Source organism: Xiphophorus maculatus, chromosome 1, assembly GCF_002775205.1.
Source record: "Xiphophorus maculatus strain JP 163 A chromosome 1, X_maculatus-5.0-male, whole genome shotgun sequence".
NCBI lineage: Eukaryota > Metazoa > Chordata > Actinopteri > Cyprinodontiformes > Poeciliidae > Xiphophorus > Xiphophorus maculatus.
The window spans coordinates 6355711-6369529 of NC_036443.1; the positions used below are offsets into that span (position 1 = coordinate 6355711).

Below are 13819 nucleotides of genomic sequence, written 5' to 3' on the forward strand. Positions count from 1 at the left end.
CTAATCAGCTCCTTCAGACTAGCTAACAGCAATTAGCAAACATCTGATGGAACTGCGCATCAATTGGGCTCATTATAGGAGCTACTGCTGATAAAAACATTGTTAAGAAAGTTAATAGAGGAGCGCACAGGAGGAAGATGAAGACAATGACCAATTTCTTTAAAAAAAAAAAAAAAGTAGCCTGTTACAGGTACTGTTTGGAAAAAGCATTTTTCAAAGTGTTTCATTTAAGTTAACTAAAAGTCTTTTTAGTGTATCTCATGTTTAATGTATATATCTGCAGCCTACACATGTACTCTGTGTTTCCTTTTAAAGTCGGTGGCTGTAGCTTAAATTAGGTGAGCTCAAAAATCGGGAAACAATGGTGACTTAAAGTTTATCTGAGGACTCTTGTGTTTCAGTCTGAAAGCATAGCAGTCTTGTGAATAAGTCACCAAAATGTTTATTTACAGTTTTTCATCCTTCATGTTTTGTCAAATCAGATAAAAAAAAAGATAAGACCTTTGAAATGGGAAATAAAATGGATTAAATAGAAATCCTTGAGCTGTCTCTCAAGTGATGGAGGAAGATAAGTGTGGAAGGTTTTTCAATGTTTACAAATGAAAAAAATCTTCTTCTTTTTTTTGTTGGCCAGAAAGTGAAGGAGTTTAGAGCAAAGCTTATCTATTCTTCAGATGGTCACACTCTCCCCCAGAACCGTAAATATTTAAACAGTGTAGTTCCACTTTTGGAATTAGTCCAAGCATTTGTTACTTCTCAGCAGGACTATTGTAATTCTTTGGAATTATGAAGTCCAACAAATGTAAAAGCCTTCAGCTGACCTAAAATGCTGCAGCAAGAAAGAGTTCTGATGAAAATTTTAAAAAGACATAATATTTCTCCTGTTTTAGCTTCCCTTCATTGCCTCCTTGTTAAATCTATTACAGAATTTAAGATTCTCCTTCACACATATAATCAAGCTGTTAATAATCCCCCTCCATCATATAGCAGAGATCTGATTGGTCTACCTGATCTCAACTCGGCACGTTGCTCTCAGACTGCAGGTTTACTGCTGGTTCCCAGAATTTCAAAAAGTAGAACAGGAAGCGAGTTCTCAGGCTCCTCTCCTGTTTGACCAGCGGCCAGCTTTAGTCAGTGAGGCAGAAACCCGTCTACTTTTAAGAGTAGGCTTAAAACTTTCCTTTTTGATCAAGATAAAAGTTAGACTGGCTTATGTTATCCTGTAGTTATGCTGACGTAGGCTTAGGCTGCTGGAGGACAAACTGAACGTTTTCTCACTTTGTTACATTCTCTTAGTACTCGCTCATTATTCTTCTCATCTTTGTTATTTTTTTCTCTTCTCACCTTTATTTTACCAGGATAAAAACTCATTGAGATTAAAAACCTCTTTCTCAAGGGAATCCTGGCCAAGAGCAGCATATCTGCCCTTATTGAAGCCATTTCCTTTATGTTCTCTCTGGTTTTCTCTTTATAAAAGTTACACCTAGCCCAGCATTTACGCTTACCTGTGACACCTTCCTGGAAAGGACCATTAGCTGAGCTATTGCTGCCAATAACTTCATGTTCTCTCTCTATAGATGATGGACTTGGCCAATGCGGTCTCTAAAATAAAACCTTGTTGCCACCAATGGTTTGTCTTCTGTTTTTCATCCCATCGATTTTGTACTACAGCCTCAGAGGTTGTTTGTTTAGCTGTTTCTTTCCTTGCCGAGGCCACTGAAGAGCTGCTGCTGCTGCTGCCATTAACGTTTTACAGTTTCTTTAACGTAGAAAGTGTTCCTGGATCAGCTGGGGCAGATGGCCGCTTAGACTGAGTCAGGTTCTGGTTCTGCTGAAGGTTTCTTCCTGTGAAAGGGTAGTTTTCCTTTCTACTGTCGCTACATGAGGGATTGCTCCAAAGACAGTATCTTAATGTTTTTGACTAAACCTTTTCACTAATTGACTTAATAAACTAAATCTGAGAGTTTCTGCAACTATAATTGAAATAAATGTAAATCACTTTGAATTTGTTTTTATGAATGGATTGAATTGACTAAATACTGCCCCTTGTTCATTATTTTGTAAAAAACCTTTCAAATTGTATTGCAGTTTTTATAAGTTGATTTGGATCACATTGACAGTTTAAACAAATGGTGTGAAGACAGGTTTTTGTTTTACTGTATGTATTTTGAGTTTCAGTTCATCGTAATTCATGTTCAATTTAGGCTCACTTTCAATACAACATTTTCCAGTACATTTATTTCAGATATTTTCAGAACAATTATGTTTTTTCATGACAATATTTCGCCTTAGTGCCAATATTTCTTTTCAGATTTATTTGAAGCTGCTGTCATATTAACCCTTTCATGCATAGTGGTCACTACAGTGGACGGCTATCTAAAAGCCATTTTCTTGTGCTTCCTGTGGATTTTTATGTTATAAATGCACACAGACCACTGAAGTGGACACTAATGCATCATAAAATATACCATCAACTACTGGCCATCAGCTGCAAATGCAAGAAATTATTTTTGTTAAATACAATATGGCCGACAGACAAAAAAGCATGAGAACCGACCAGGTCCCTCCTTCTACTGTAGACGACTCTTGCAAGTAAAAAAAATATTGTGACATCAGATAACCCCTAAGGAACAATACTACTGATGTATTTTTCAAATAACAACTTTGTATTTGGACAAATTTACAATTGATCACATAAAAATAAAAAAAAATAAAAAAATTATTTTTACAAAAAAAAATTTCCTACCTTTTTTTATGCCTTAAGAAAAAAAATTTTAAAAATGGAAAAAAAGTTCTGACACAAAGGATCATAATTCATGCATGAAAGGGTTAACCCCACACTGCCCAGTCAAGACATATGGAGGACAGAGGAGACTCTTGCTGCAGCGCTCGCAGCAAGAGAAACGTCAAGCGCTTGTGATAAAGGTTCATTCCGGCCTGTTTCTTAAGAGACTCAACATCAGTCTTGAACGGCATCATAAATGACTGTAGCATGCCGAACATCCGATCACATGAGATGAGTGAGCACTTGAAGCACAGCTGGGGCAATTTACCTGAAACTGTTGCTGCTTGTGAGCAGCGACTTTTATTGTATATAGAAATAAAAGTCGCATGTAGAACACAACCTGCAGCTCCTTCGGTCTCCTGGGAGCCTCGCTCATCTTTTCATCGGCCCGTCATGTCGGCAGGACTGTGAGCAGGTCGGATTAGTGCTCTCTCTCACCTAATCCAACGATTACATAAAATAAATCCAAACATCCAATCCTCATGCCTCAGTCTCAAATCCATTCCCTTTCCACTTTTCACTGTCAGCTCTCACTCTTCTCCCGTCTTCCTGGTTGCCATCTTCTTCACTTCGGAGCATTTATCTGGAACAATTAGCAAGTGTAGGGATTTCTTACTCTGGTCTGCACGTGTGCTTGACTGATTTCCTTGGTCATTTGCTGTTGATATCACCAAAATTCCTTATGAAATAGAACTGCTAAAATAACTTTTTAAAGACATTTATGAGCATGCCTCAGGCTGTTCCACCTGCACCACAATAAAAGGTCTAATTGGCCCCACTGGCCTTTCTCCAACCTCTGTCCATCCGCAGTCGTTTATGATCCTACATTGTAGACTTCGTCGGGAGTCTTCCTTCCTCTAAAATCAAAAGTCCTTTTTGTCTCTATAGACCGTTTCTGTTGCTTTGATGAAACTCCACCGAGGCCTAACCACTTTCAACTCTCATCCAACTTTTATTTATTGATCAGGATTTAGATATTTTGGGGGGATTGGGGCTCCTGTCATGATCCACAGGTGTTTGTGTTTCGTGGTATTTTGTCATCCCTCTCTTTATGTACGCTCTTGGATCTTTCCGTTTTAGTTTAGTCCTTTTGTCGTGGTTCTGTTGTTCATCTGACTCGTCCCATTGCGCTCTGGATTATGTTCTCTCACATGAGTGTCATTCTTTTCCGGTGTTAGTTTCTCTGTTTATCTTTCACCTTCCCTCAGACTGTCAGTCTGCATCCATCACCTCCACCTGCGCTTTTCACAGCTGCACCCACTTCTCTCTGATTAGCTCCTCTGGTTCTCTTACCATTTTCGTGATTAATCCATTATCACCTATGTGAATGTCTTGTTTTCCTGCAGTTTATTTATTTCGTGAGTATTTCCATAATCTTCGTCGTGTGTTCTTCAATAACTCTGAGTTTGTGTCTACATGCTGGTCCAACCGTAACATCACCAGTCATAACACTTTTCTTACCAGCTTCTAGTAAGGAGCCCAAGTCAAAGTTTCCAGATAATACTTACCTTAATGATAATGACAACCACTCACCTTTTCTCTTCTTGTCCAAAAAAAGACTCATCTTTCCAATAAATATTAAAAAACTTCCTATTTGTGTCCGTTGTGGTTGACTGCTTGAAAAAGTCTCATATTCAAACATGACCCAGTTTGGGGGACTATATCCAGTGTCTGTCTTGTCCCTGTTGTCTGATAACTTGTCCAATTACTGGTGACAGTCTTCAGTGTACCATAGTGAGTACAAAATGCTTTAGTTGTAATCTTCTCTTACTGGATAACTTTCAGATCCATTTGATGCTTTCTAAGCTCTGTAAACTGTGGCTTTATATTAGCAAATATAAGAATAATTGTATGAGGTTAGTTGGACTTTATTTAAGGTTTATCAAATTCTCAACAACCGACGGTAAGGTGTGGAGTTTAGAAGACTGAATACTGAAACATAAATAGAAGTATTTAAAAGGATGTGCAGCTTATGCAACCAGGCTACTGCAACTTTTTATTTTTTACATTTTTCTCTAATAATTTAGCTTTATTTTTGCAGACATTTTAAAAGTATGTATCTTTCTTACATCTGGTAGTGTTTGCTGCTTTGTCTCTGGACAGCTCGACAGGGTGTGCAGAGAGACGTACAGTGATTTGCTCAAGTATCACCTACGCTTGGATGGCGATGTGCTTCTTCAGCAGGGCCAGGGAACCTGGCCAGAGTTGATAAGAAGACTTAAGAACAGGGTGGAGGTTCACCTTCCAACAGAACCACCACCCAAAACAAACAGCCAGGATGGCTGTCATCAAATCATATCCGGGTGATAGGACGGCCTAGTCAAAGGTCAGACAAAACAAGAAAATGAATGTTTAAAGATACTCTCTCTCTAGTCTGACTGTGGTTGAGCTGTTTAGATGTCCAAAGCTGGTGGACACGGGCAAGAAAAGACATGAAGAGCTGACTACAGCAAGAGGTGGTTCTACAAACGATGGGCTCAGGAGGCACACCTTTCAGATACGTCAATTTTGAAACAATGTGTCTCAGCCTTCCACTTAACTACTTTGTGTTTGCCTAGCTTGTAAAATCCACACAGAACCTACTGAGATGTACGGCTTGACTGTGCAAAAATGTGGGGACGTTCAAGGTCTGTTAATATAGTTTTCACCTAATTGTTACCATTTTGAATAATTTCATTAGTGCTAAAATCTTAGCTTCTGCCTGTCAAATTTTGTGATCTTAGCTTCTTCTTTTTTTTAAAGTATTGACTAAACAAACAAACAGACAGAGTCTTTGTGAGGCTGCAGACCTAATTTTAGTTGTTATGCATCGATTTTCTGTCTAAAGATAAATGGAGCTGTGTCTTTTTTCACTTTCCTCTGCATTCAGCGGGTACGTTTGCAATTTCTGCAGAGGCATCTTCACTTCCCTGGTCTCCATGACAGCAGGGGACAACACAGCATCACTTGCAGCGTGTGATGTAAGCTTTCTTTCCAGGCGCCAGCAGGATTTTTCCCAGTGTAGCGCTGCAGACAACCCTGGCCCAGTCCTCTGCTTTTGTGCTTTTCCCCCAATGTGACCCAAAAAGAAAGATTGTGCAATACGGTCAGTTCAGAAAACGCCTCGCTGCAGTCCTCAGGTTATGGTGCAGAAGTTTGAAAAAGGAAGGAATAGTAACCATAAACATAAACATAATTCAAGATTTGCACACATTATCCCCCCCTCCTCTCCCCTGTCTTTCATTTCTATGATGTTCTCTTTTCCTTCCTTTCACTCCAGCTTTCCCTTGTCTTTTTTTCCATTGCATAATTACAGCTGCTCTCCGTTGGTCGTCCCTCTGGCCAAAAGCTTAAAAGACTCAGAAAGTCCCACCAACACTATGACTTCAACTTTCCACTTTACGTGTGTCCTTGCAGAGGGAACAAAGCCCCATCATAACAGTTAGCATACTTGCATGATGTAACCTGCTGTGCTTTGCGCTAAGTAGAAATCCTTGTGCAGGACTGACATAATTTTGTTAGAGCATTAAAAGTAAGAGTCCGGGATTAAATGATACTGTACAATCAAACTGTGGAACAGAGAACGCTGCTTATCCTGCTGTTTCTTGCGTTAAGGCACAACCAAATCACAAATCCTTTCATTGATTGCATTACAATTGCAAAGTTTAGTTTACATGCTGAGCAACACTATTCCGTTTTCTGAAAGTCAAGAGTCCAGCTTTCTTCCGTTCCTCTGGTGTCACTGGCATGCTAAGGTGGAGAATGACATCTGATTTCATTGTTTGAAGGAAGATAAATAAATCTGATTTTAACTTTTTCCAATTCTGGATGCACGCAGACTATCAAAAGCATTGACATATAGATCAGGGGTCTTCAAATCCAGCCCTCGAGGGCCGGCGTCTGGCAGTGCTGAGATGTGTCCCTGGTTCAACATGCGTCAATCAAATATCTGCGTTACCTCTTCGGTGCAGTCAAGCTCCCCAGAGTCCTGCTAATAACCTCATTATGTGACTCAGGTGTGTTGAAGCAGAGACACCTGTAGGACACTGGGCCTCCAGGCCTGGAACTGAGGATCCCTGATATAGATTATTAAAGCAAAAATATAGAAGCCAACAGCAGCAAGCTTTACAACAGACACATTTCTGATGTATATGCCCTCAGCCAGACTGCTGCCCTCAGTAATTGAAAAAAATATCCTTAATACACTTGGGGCATTAAGGATAAAGGGGGAAGGGGCTCAAGCCCCCCTATGCCTATCTCCTCTGCACGTGCCTGGGATGTTTTGTTCACATTTAAGATGAGATGATAGTTAATAAACGTGCCAGGTCCGCCTGGCACGTTTATTGTTACAAATTCTCAGACTTCATTGAGAGTTAAACAAAGCAGATGGCAAGTCAAGAATGAGTTTTTAGGAAATAAGAGGTGATTGAAGCGCTGCCCAGGACTAAATTCATCATCAGTAGGTTTACTTCCGGCCTGCCTCTCCGCAATAGGTTTACTTTCACCTGATTGGACAGGCCATCTTTAACGACAAACTACTGAAGCTTCTGATTGGATGCTGTTAAATGACGTTGCATGTATAACCCCGGAAAAGCCCTTCTCAAAGTTCGGCGCGGAAACCAAGAAGTAACGAAACGAGATGGCTGAAAACGGCTCAAAGTCTAAGCTGAAGCGGAAGAGGAGTTCCGTGGAGGAGCCGAAGTCTGAACTGGGTTCCCGGGGAACCGCGGAGAGGAGCGGCGCGGCTCCGCCGTCCAGAGGCGGAGCGGCGCATCCTGACAGGTCAGGCTCTTTACGGTGGCTGGACATTCAGCAGGAACAACGTCCAAGGCGAACTAAACGTCTCGGGTGTTTACGGCATGCTCCGGAACCGGAACATGCTCCGTTCCGACTCTTCTGGCTCACCGGACTGCTGGCCGGTTATTCCGGATGAGTTTTAATCGCCATGTTGCATTCAGGTTCACTCTGTAAGGGAGGTTATAAGAGTTTCCTGACATGTTAAGCGTCAGAGACAACAGAAATACAGCAGCAGAAGAATCGAGCTACTTTCTGTCTGTCGTGTTTTCAGCTATATCTCTCCATCCTTTCTTTTATCGGGATACTAAACCATCATTTTAAATCACTGCAACATTAGTAACTCTAAAGCACACCAATATGCCAAGATGTATTTATTTTTATTATTTATTTATTGTTGAGGGCTGGGTTTATTGTGATCTGTCATAATAAACCTTAAACTAGGTTTCGGTTTGCCAAGTGTAGAAAAAGCCGTTCAGTATCTTTACCATCCAGGAAACAAGTCTTTGCTTGTTGTGGATAGTACAGCTCACCAAGTAGTAAAGTTAAATCCATCGCTGAAGGATTAATAAAAAAATGAAAAATATTTAGAAGGTTCTTCTGTATAATTAGTTTGGCTGCTCAGTCTAGAAAACTGTTGATCAGGAGCATTTGAAGAGGCATTCCTGGCTGCTGCTTTATGCCATTAATGGGCAACTATGGATTCCTTACAAGATGCTGTCTCAGAATTATTTACTTTAACCTTTTTACAGTGCCGAAAGCTTGCAAGACGGACCTGCGTCAGTCATGTTGTTTTCAGAAGGTTCTGGATTTGGGCACAAATTCCAGTTCATTGAAAAAGACAAGAGTCCAAAATGCGCCGTTATAGTTTGAAGTTTGGTCCAGTGGCAGTCTGTCACCTCCACCTGGCTCCAACCTGCTTCTGTTTCTGCAAAGCAGCCAGATTTCAGCTTCTCCTCTTAATATATTCAGAAGATATTCAACATCTCTCTCTCTCTCTCTTGCGCTTTTTCTAAATTCTCTTATTTTACAAAAGGAGTCACAGAGCACCAGATCAAAGAGGAGCCTCATAAATAATTTAATGCCTAGATTAAAAATGCAATGAAAATCTTTTTTTTTTTTTTTGTAACGGGGAAGACGACAAATTAAAATTAGTCCCTTTTTTTGTGTGTTTTTGTTTTGTTTCTCCAAAAACTTAAAAAATCTGTTGAAGTGGGTCTAATTTTTTTTATTTTTTGGAAAGTGTTGGAAAGTAGTCATCGTCGGGCCTGATGAAGAAAGAACTCAGTTAGCTTGGTGATGCTGAGGAACAGTGTGTGTGAGCTGCTTTCAGGTGTCGGCCGCCTGCAGCAGCGGCAGCGTGGTGGAACGTGTTGCGGCCCCCCGCTGTGGAGAGCCTGTGGGCGTTCACACTGATGTCTGCTCTGCCGCACCTGCAGAACCAGCTCTGGGACCCGGTTCCTGATCTTCCCCTTCCTCCTGCTGCGGTAAGTTTACCGAAAGCTGCTCCTGTGGAGAATACTGCTCGCTTCAAAAACATTCATCAACGTGCTGCGTTAAAAGTCCAAATTCAGACACGCACCAGTTCACTTCAGCTCAGGTTGTTCCTATAGCACCGGCTCACAACAAATGTCATCTGGAAGCATAATTCAGCGGCTCCTCTATCAAACAGTGCATCAGGTTTTCCATCTAAGGAAGCCCAGCAGGTCGTTGACCTGCAGCATTGACTTCTCCTGGATGATGTAGCAACAGCGGACAAAATGTTGTCTTTGTTGACTTTGCAGCAATCCCTCATACTGAGAATGCGTGTAGCGACAGTGGAGAGGAAAAGCTCCCCTTCCTTTAACAGGAAGAAACCTCCAGTAGATCCAGAACCGGACTCGGTCGGACCAGCCGTCTGCCAAAACCAACGGGGGGCTTGACAAGACCGAGCAGATGCACACAAAAAAAGATAGAGAGGTGATCCAGGAGTGTTTTCTATGCTGGGTTTCCCCTTGAAGACTTCCCTGCTGTGGGTTTAATCTCTATGTTTGAGCTGTTTGTTCACAAATACACCTCAGCCAATCACAGTCATCACTGCCAATTGAACGCCGCTCCCTCTATTCACATGTTTCAGTGAGACCCGTTGTAAGCAACAACCTGTGACTCAGACGTATAAGACATGGAAAATAGACGAGTTGCTCTGTCACTGGTTTGCGTTTCAACCATACAGCTTCTGTGTTCTGATTGGCCGAGGTCTCCCCAGCGACTGCTTCATGAAAACAATCGAGACGCAGTGGGCTCAGGGCAGCATGATCATTTTGGTGTGTTTTTGGTGTGTTTGCCTGAATAAGGACGGCAATAGATAGCTTGTCTTAAATTTTGTAGACCTAATAAGACTAGTTTTGTTTTGTTTTGTTTAAATTCTATTTAGAGACCTGCCACACCAGAGGTAGAGGAGCAGTGGACGATTGATCTCTTCAGTGATGCTCCTCCCTTTCCAGAAGACGGCCCACTCACCCCGGGACTTCCATCGGACCCTCAGAGTGCGTCTTCTTGCCAGGAGATTGCCCCAGTCCAGACCAGGCCTTCTGGAGAGTCACCTGACAAAGGGCCATCGTCTGACAGCAGACAGAGTCCTGAACAGCAAGCCGAACCTCCCGGATCCCTCAGCAGGACTCAGAACTGGGAGAACCCAGCTCCGTTTTCAGCAGGAGAGCCGAGGGTCGGACCGTTGAGCAGACGGCTTCTAGCCGAGTCGCTGAAGGTTTCCAACCCACCGGTTTCTCCATGTGGCGAGGAGGAGGAGAAGGTCGTGGTGGTGCAGAATACTAGCAAACATGAAGTAGGAGCTCTGGAGAGCTGCCCCATGTGTCTTCGTGTGTTCCCTTCTGGGTAAGAGCTGCTCGTCACTCACTTTCTCTTCTTTTCACACTAAAATGAAAAGGGAACATTCTTTCCCGTTAGTCCTCTCGAGTGGCAGAGGACTAACGGCGAAATAATGACAGTCGAACATGAACATTCACACACAAGCCGACTACGTGGGATGAAATCTTAGCAGTGCAGCGTACTACTGAGTGATGGTGTCGGCGTTTAGTTCAGGCTCACTCTTACCAGTAAAAATCTGCTGTGTGCGGGGAAACCCATCGGGTCAAGTCCCGAGAGAAAAACCAGGCGAGAGTTTTCGGTCTGGGCGAGCCGGATGAATCAGGACGGCGCAGCAGGAAGTCCTGCAGCAGCTAAAGTTCAGAGGCAAACTCTGAGCTGCATTTAAATAACCAGTAGATTTTAGCTGTCGGTGGATTTATAGAAGTAAATTCAAAGTAAAAGTCAGACATTGTGGTCGAACCGTGTGTGAAACGTCCTGTTGAGGATGAAGATGCTGCTCATGATTGGCGTGTTAGTCGTCCTGTTGGGGTGGGGGCGTTGAACACGCCTCATTATTTGCGCATGCATCCTTTTTGTGACTCCTGTAATATTAACTCAAATCCGGAGAGTATTCCCATGAAGTAAAATTACATTTCCATCTAAATCTCTGAAATGAATTGTTCTTAGTTTATTGAGCTGAACTATGCTGCAGGATTCATTATTGATGAGATGTGATGGGAGTGATGAGTCCTTGGTCCAAACCTTCATGTTGTCTGACTTGTTCCAACTAAAGCGTTCTGGGAACGACGACCCCCCAGAGTCAAAGGTCTGATCAACTGAAAGACGGTCAATAAAACTATATCAGCTCACTGTCCATCACGTCCCTGCAGGGTTTTATTACGACTCTCGTAGTAAATTCTGGTCCGTTAATGACGGATGTTAGTGGCTCTGTTTACGGTCACCATGTGTTCTTTTAGCTTCCCCAGCTGGTGCCCATTGGTCCTGCTCCAAATACTAATAGAAATCCTGTCTGACACCGTTTCAGTCACATCAGAAACGGGATACGCCGACACATCCTTGACCGCACCGACCCGTCTCACACTCACCACAGCTCAGATACTCGCCTGTTTCCATCAGTGTGTGATTAATGTCTTGCGTTATGTACCCAAGTATTCAGTTCTTTCATTAGATTCATGGAATATTAGAGATAAAGTGTCTAGAGTTTTTTTGAGAAGGTGTTGCAGGACAAAATGTATTATTATTATTTTCTCCTAGTTGGCAGCTTCCTGGTGATCTCGTCCCTCTGAGTGTGATGCTTTCTGGCCCTCCAGGTTCACGCAGACGGAGCAGGACGGCCACCTGGCCCAGTGTCTCTCTGAGCTGAGCGTGGACATGACCTGGTGAGGCGACAGGAAGCTGGCGGCCGTCTCGGGGCTTCAGGCAGCCAGGTGCCCCGACACACTCCAGGACCCGGTCAGCTGGAAGAGGTCAAGTCATCTACTCCACTGACGTAGACTGAACACTCGTGTACCAGAGGGTCAGAGCTGGGGGAAAGTTAGAGGGCTTTGACTTGAACTGAGAAGCTGATGAGACTTGCCCCTCGTAGCTGTTTCTTCTTCTCTAAATGACTTTTGAAAAGGAAACTTTGGCTGTAGCCGCACCTTTCAGCTTTTTGACCCACTTACAGGAAACATAATTATCTGTATTGAAGTCCAGGCTCAGGGAAAGCAGCTGAACAGTCCTTCAGGCCCAGCGCCTGCAGAGCTAAGGAGATGAGGCGCTTGTTCTATTATTGGATAAATTCAAACTCATGTTCCACATTTCAGATCTGTAAAACTGGAGATTTCCAACCTCTGTTTTACTCCTCCATTTAAAAAAAAAAAAAAAAAAAAATTTTTTTTTTTTTAGAGAAATTTAAAAGATGTGATTTTTGTTCTTGAACCTGTAATTGCAGTCATAAATGTATTTTTCCAATTTGAAGAAACTCAGGGTGGAATATGTTCTTAAAAAAAAAAAAAGAAATTCGGTGCACATATGTGCAGGGGGTCAGCTTCCAGTGTTGGGATGGTTTTGTCACCATGGTAACAGCCTTTAAACCCAATCGGTACAAACCGGTGTGAAGACATTTTTTTGTAGCCTGTTTATACTTTCACCTTGGAGTGGATTTCTGTAAGAATCGGCATCATTTGTCTGAATCCACAGTTTAATATGAATGTTTGATTTAAGCCACGGTGGACGGTTGTCCAGGATGAACACGACCGCCATGGAGACGACACGACCCCTCACCTCCCAAGAAATTCAACTTTTGTCTCATCGTTCCACAGAATATTTTCTGGATGTCTTTGGGTTCGCCTTGTGAAAAATAAATATGCTCAGTATAATAAATATTGAAACTGAAAAAAAAGAAGACAAAACTAGCAGAAATAAACAATATTTAAATTCCTGTCAAAGGCAAAAACACAAATGTTTCATGGGGTACAACCATTTTTTTTTTTTTTAAATGTTTGTCCTGAATTTTTTATTTTCTTTTTTTATCCCTTAACTGTCGCACCAAAAACACTTTCATGCAAGTCAATGGCGCTCCCATCATCCTCATGACGGGTTAAACAAATCTTTCTCTTCATTACTGATCTGTTTCTTTAATTTTGAGCCACTTCTGCAGGCACCTTGGAATCAGCATGTTGTGAGCTTTGCACATCGTCATTGCCATTCTGCGCTTGACTAAATTCTAACATTTTGAAGTATGCAATGCAAGAAATAAGTTTAGTTGGATGAAAACATTTATATTTCACGTAGCTTTCTTCTGAAGCGTGCAGATAGGTTTTCATTCCATAAGAGTTTCCCCAGGTCTCTACATGGTAATTTATGTATGGAAATATTTACTATCGCAATAGTTTTCATGGTCAATATGAGTCTTCTAACACAATTTGTGAAATAATATTTTTCAATGAAAATATTTCTTTGAAGTTTATGCTGTTTAACATTGTTGTTTTGTTTTTTTATTTGCTTGTTGCTAAATTGTAGCAATTTTGCTCTGCCATAATTTTTCATCGCATTTCTCTAATAATTTTAATTATCCTTCCATTGTACATAGAAGCTGCCTAACACTCAATATTAATGTGGTGTGAACACATGAAGTAAACGTTAACAACTTTATATGCACTGCACTCATTTATCTCATGTACAAAAAGGCTTAGGACTTGCGTTGGTCCTAATGGTTTAATGCAGTAGATCATTATTCGCATCATTTTTTTTTTTTTTTTTTTTTTTTTTTGAACACAGTGAAGTGTGTTTCCCGGAAATATTTAAAAAATTCACTGCTATGGAAATGTACACAGCAGGGTAAAATGAAGTCGGATTATCTGTAAAGAAGTGATTCGGCTCTGCTGTGATCTTGGGAGGTTGAGTTCACAG

At 41.7% G+C, this 13819-nt stretch overlaps 1 protein-coding gene across 1 annotated transcript; it reads left to right on the forward strand.

Moving 5' to 3' along the window:
- The first annotated feature begins 6875 nt into the window (after nt 1–6875).
- faap20 (Fanconi anemia core complex associated protein 20) lies at nt 6876–12793 on the forward strand. Its single transcript, XM_023349092.1, has 4 exons — nt 6876–7546; nt 8892–9045; nt 9972–10432; nt 11737–12793. The coding sequence occupies exons 1-4, from the start codon at nt 7404–7406 to the stop codon at nt 11807–11809; spliced, it is 831 nt and encodes a 276-aa protein (XP_023204860.1). The 5' UTR covers nt 6876–7403; the 3' UTR covers nt 11810–12793.
- Nucleotides 12794–13819: the final 1026 nt, after the last annotated feature.

Coding starts and splice junctions, on each gene's coding strand:
- faap20 (XM_023349092.1), top strand. CDS start 7,404: ATGGCTGAAAACGGCTCAAAGTCTAAGCTGAAGCGGAAGAGGAGTTCC. Junction 7,547..8,891: donor GGAGCGGCGCATCCTGACAG/GTCAGGCTCTTT, acceptor AGCTGCTTTCAG/GTGTCGGCCGCCTGCAGCAG. Junction 10,433..11,736: donor CTTCGTGTGTTCCCTTCTGG/GTAAGAGCTGCT, acceptor CTGGCCCTCCAG/GTTCACGCAGACGGAGCAGG.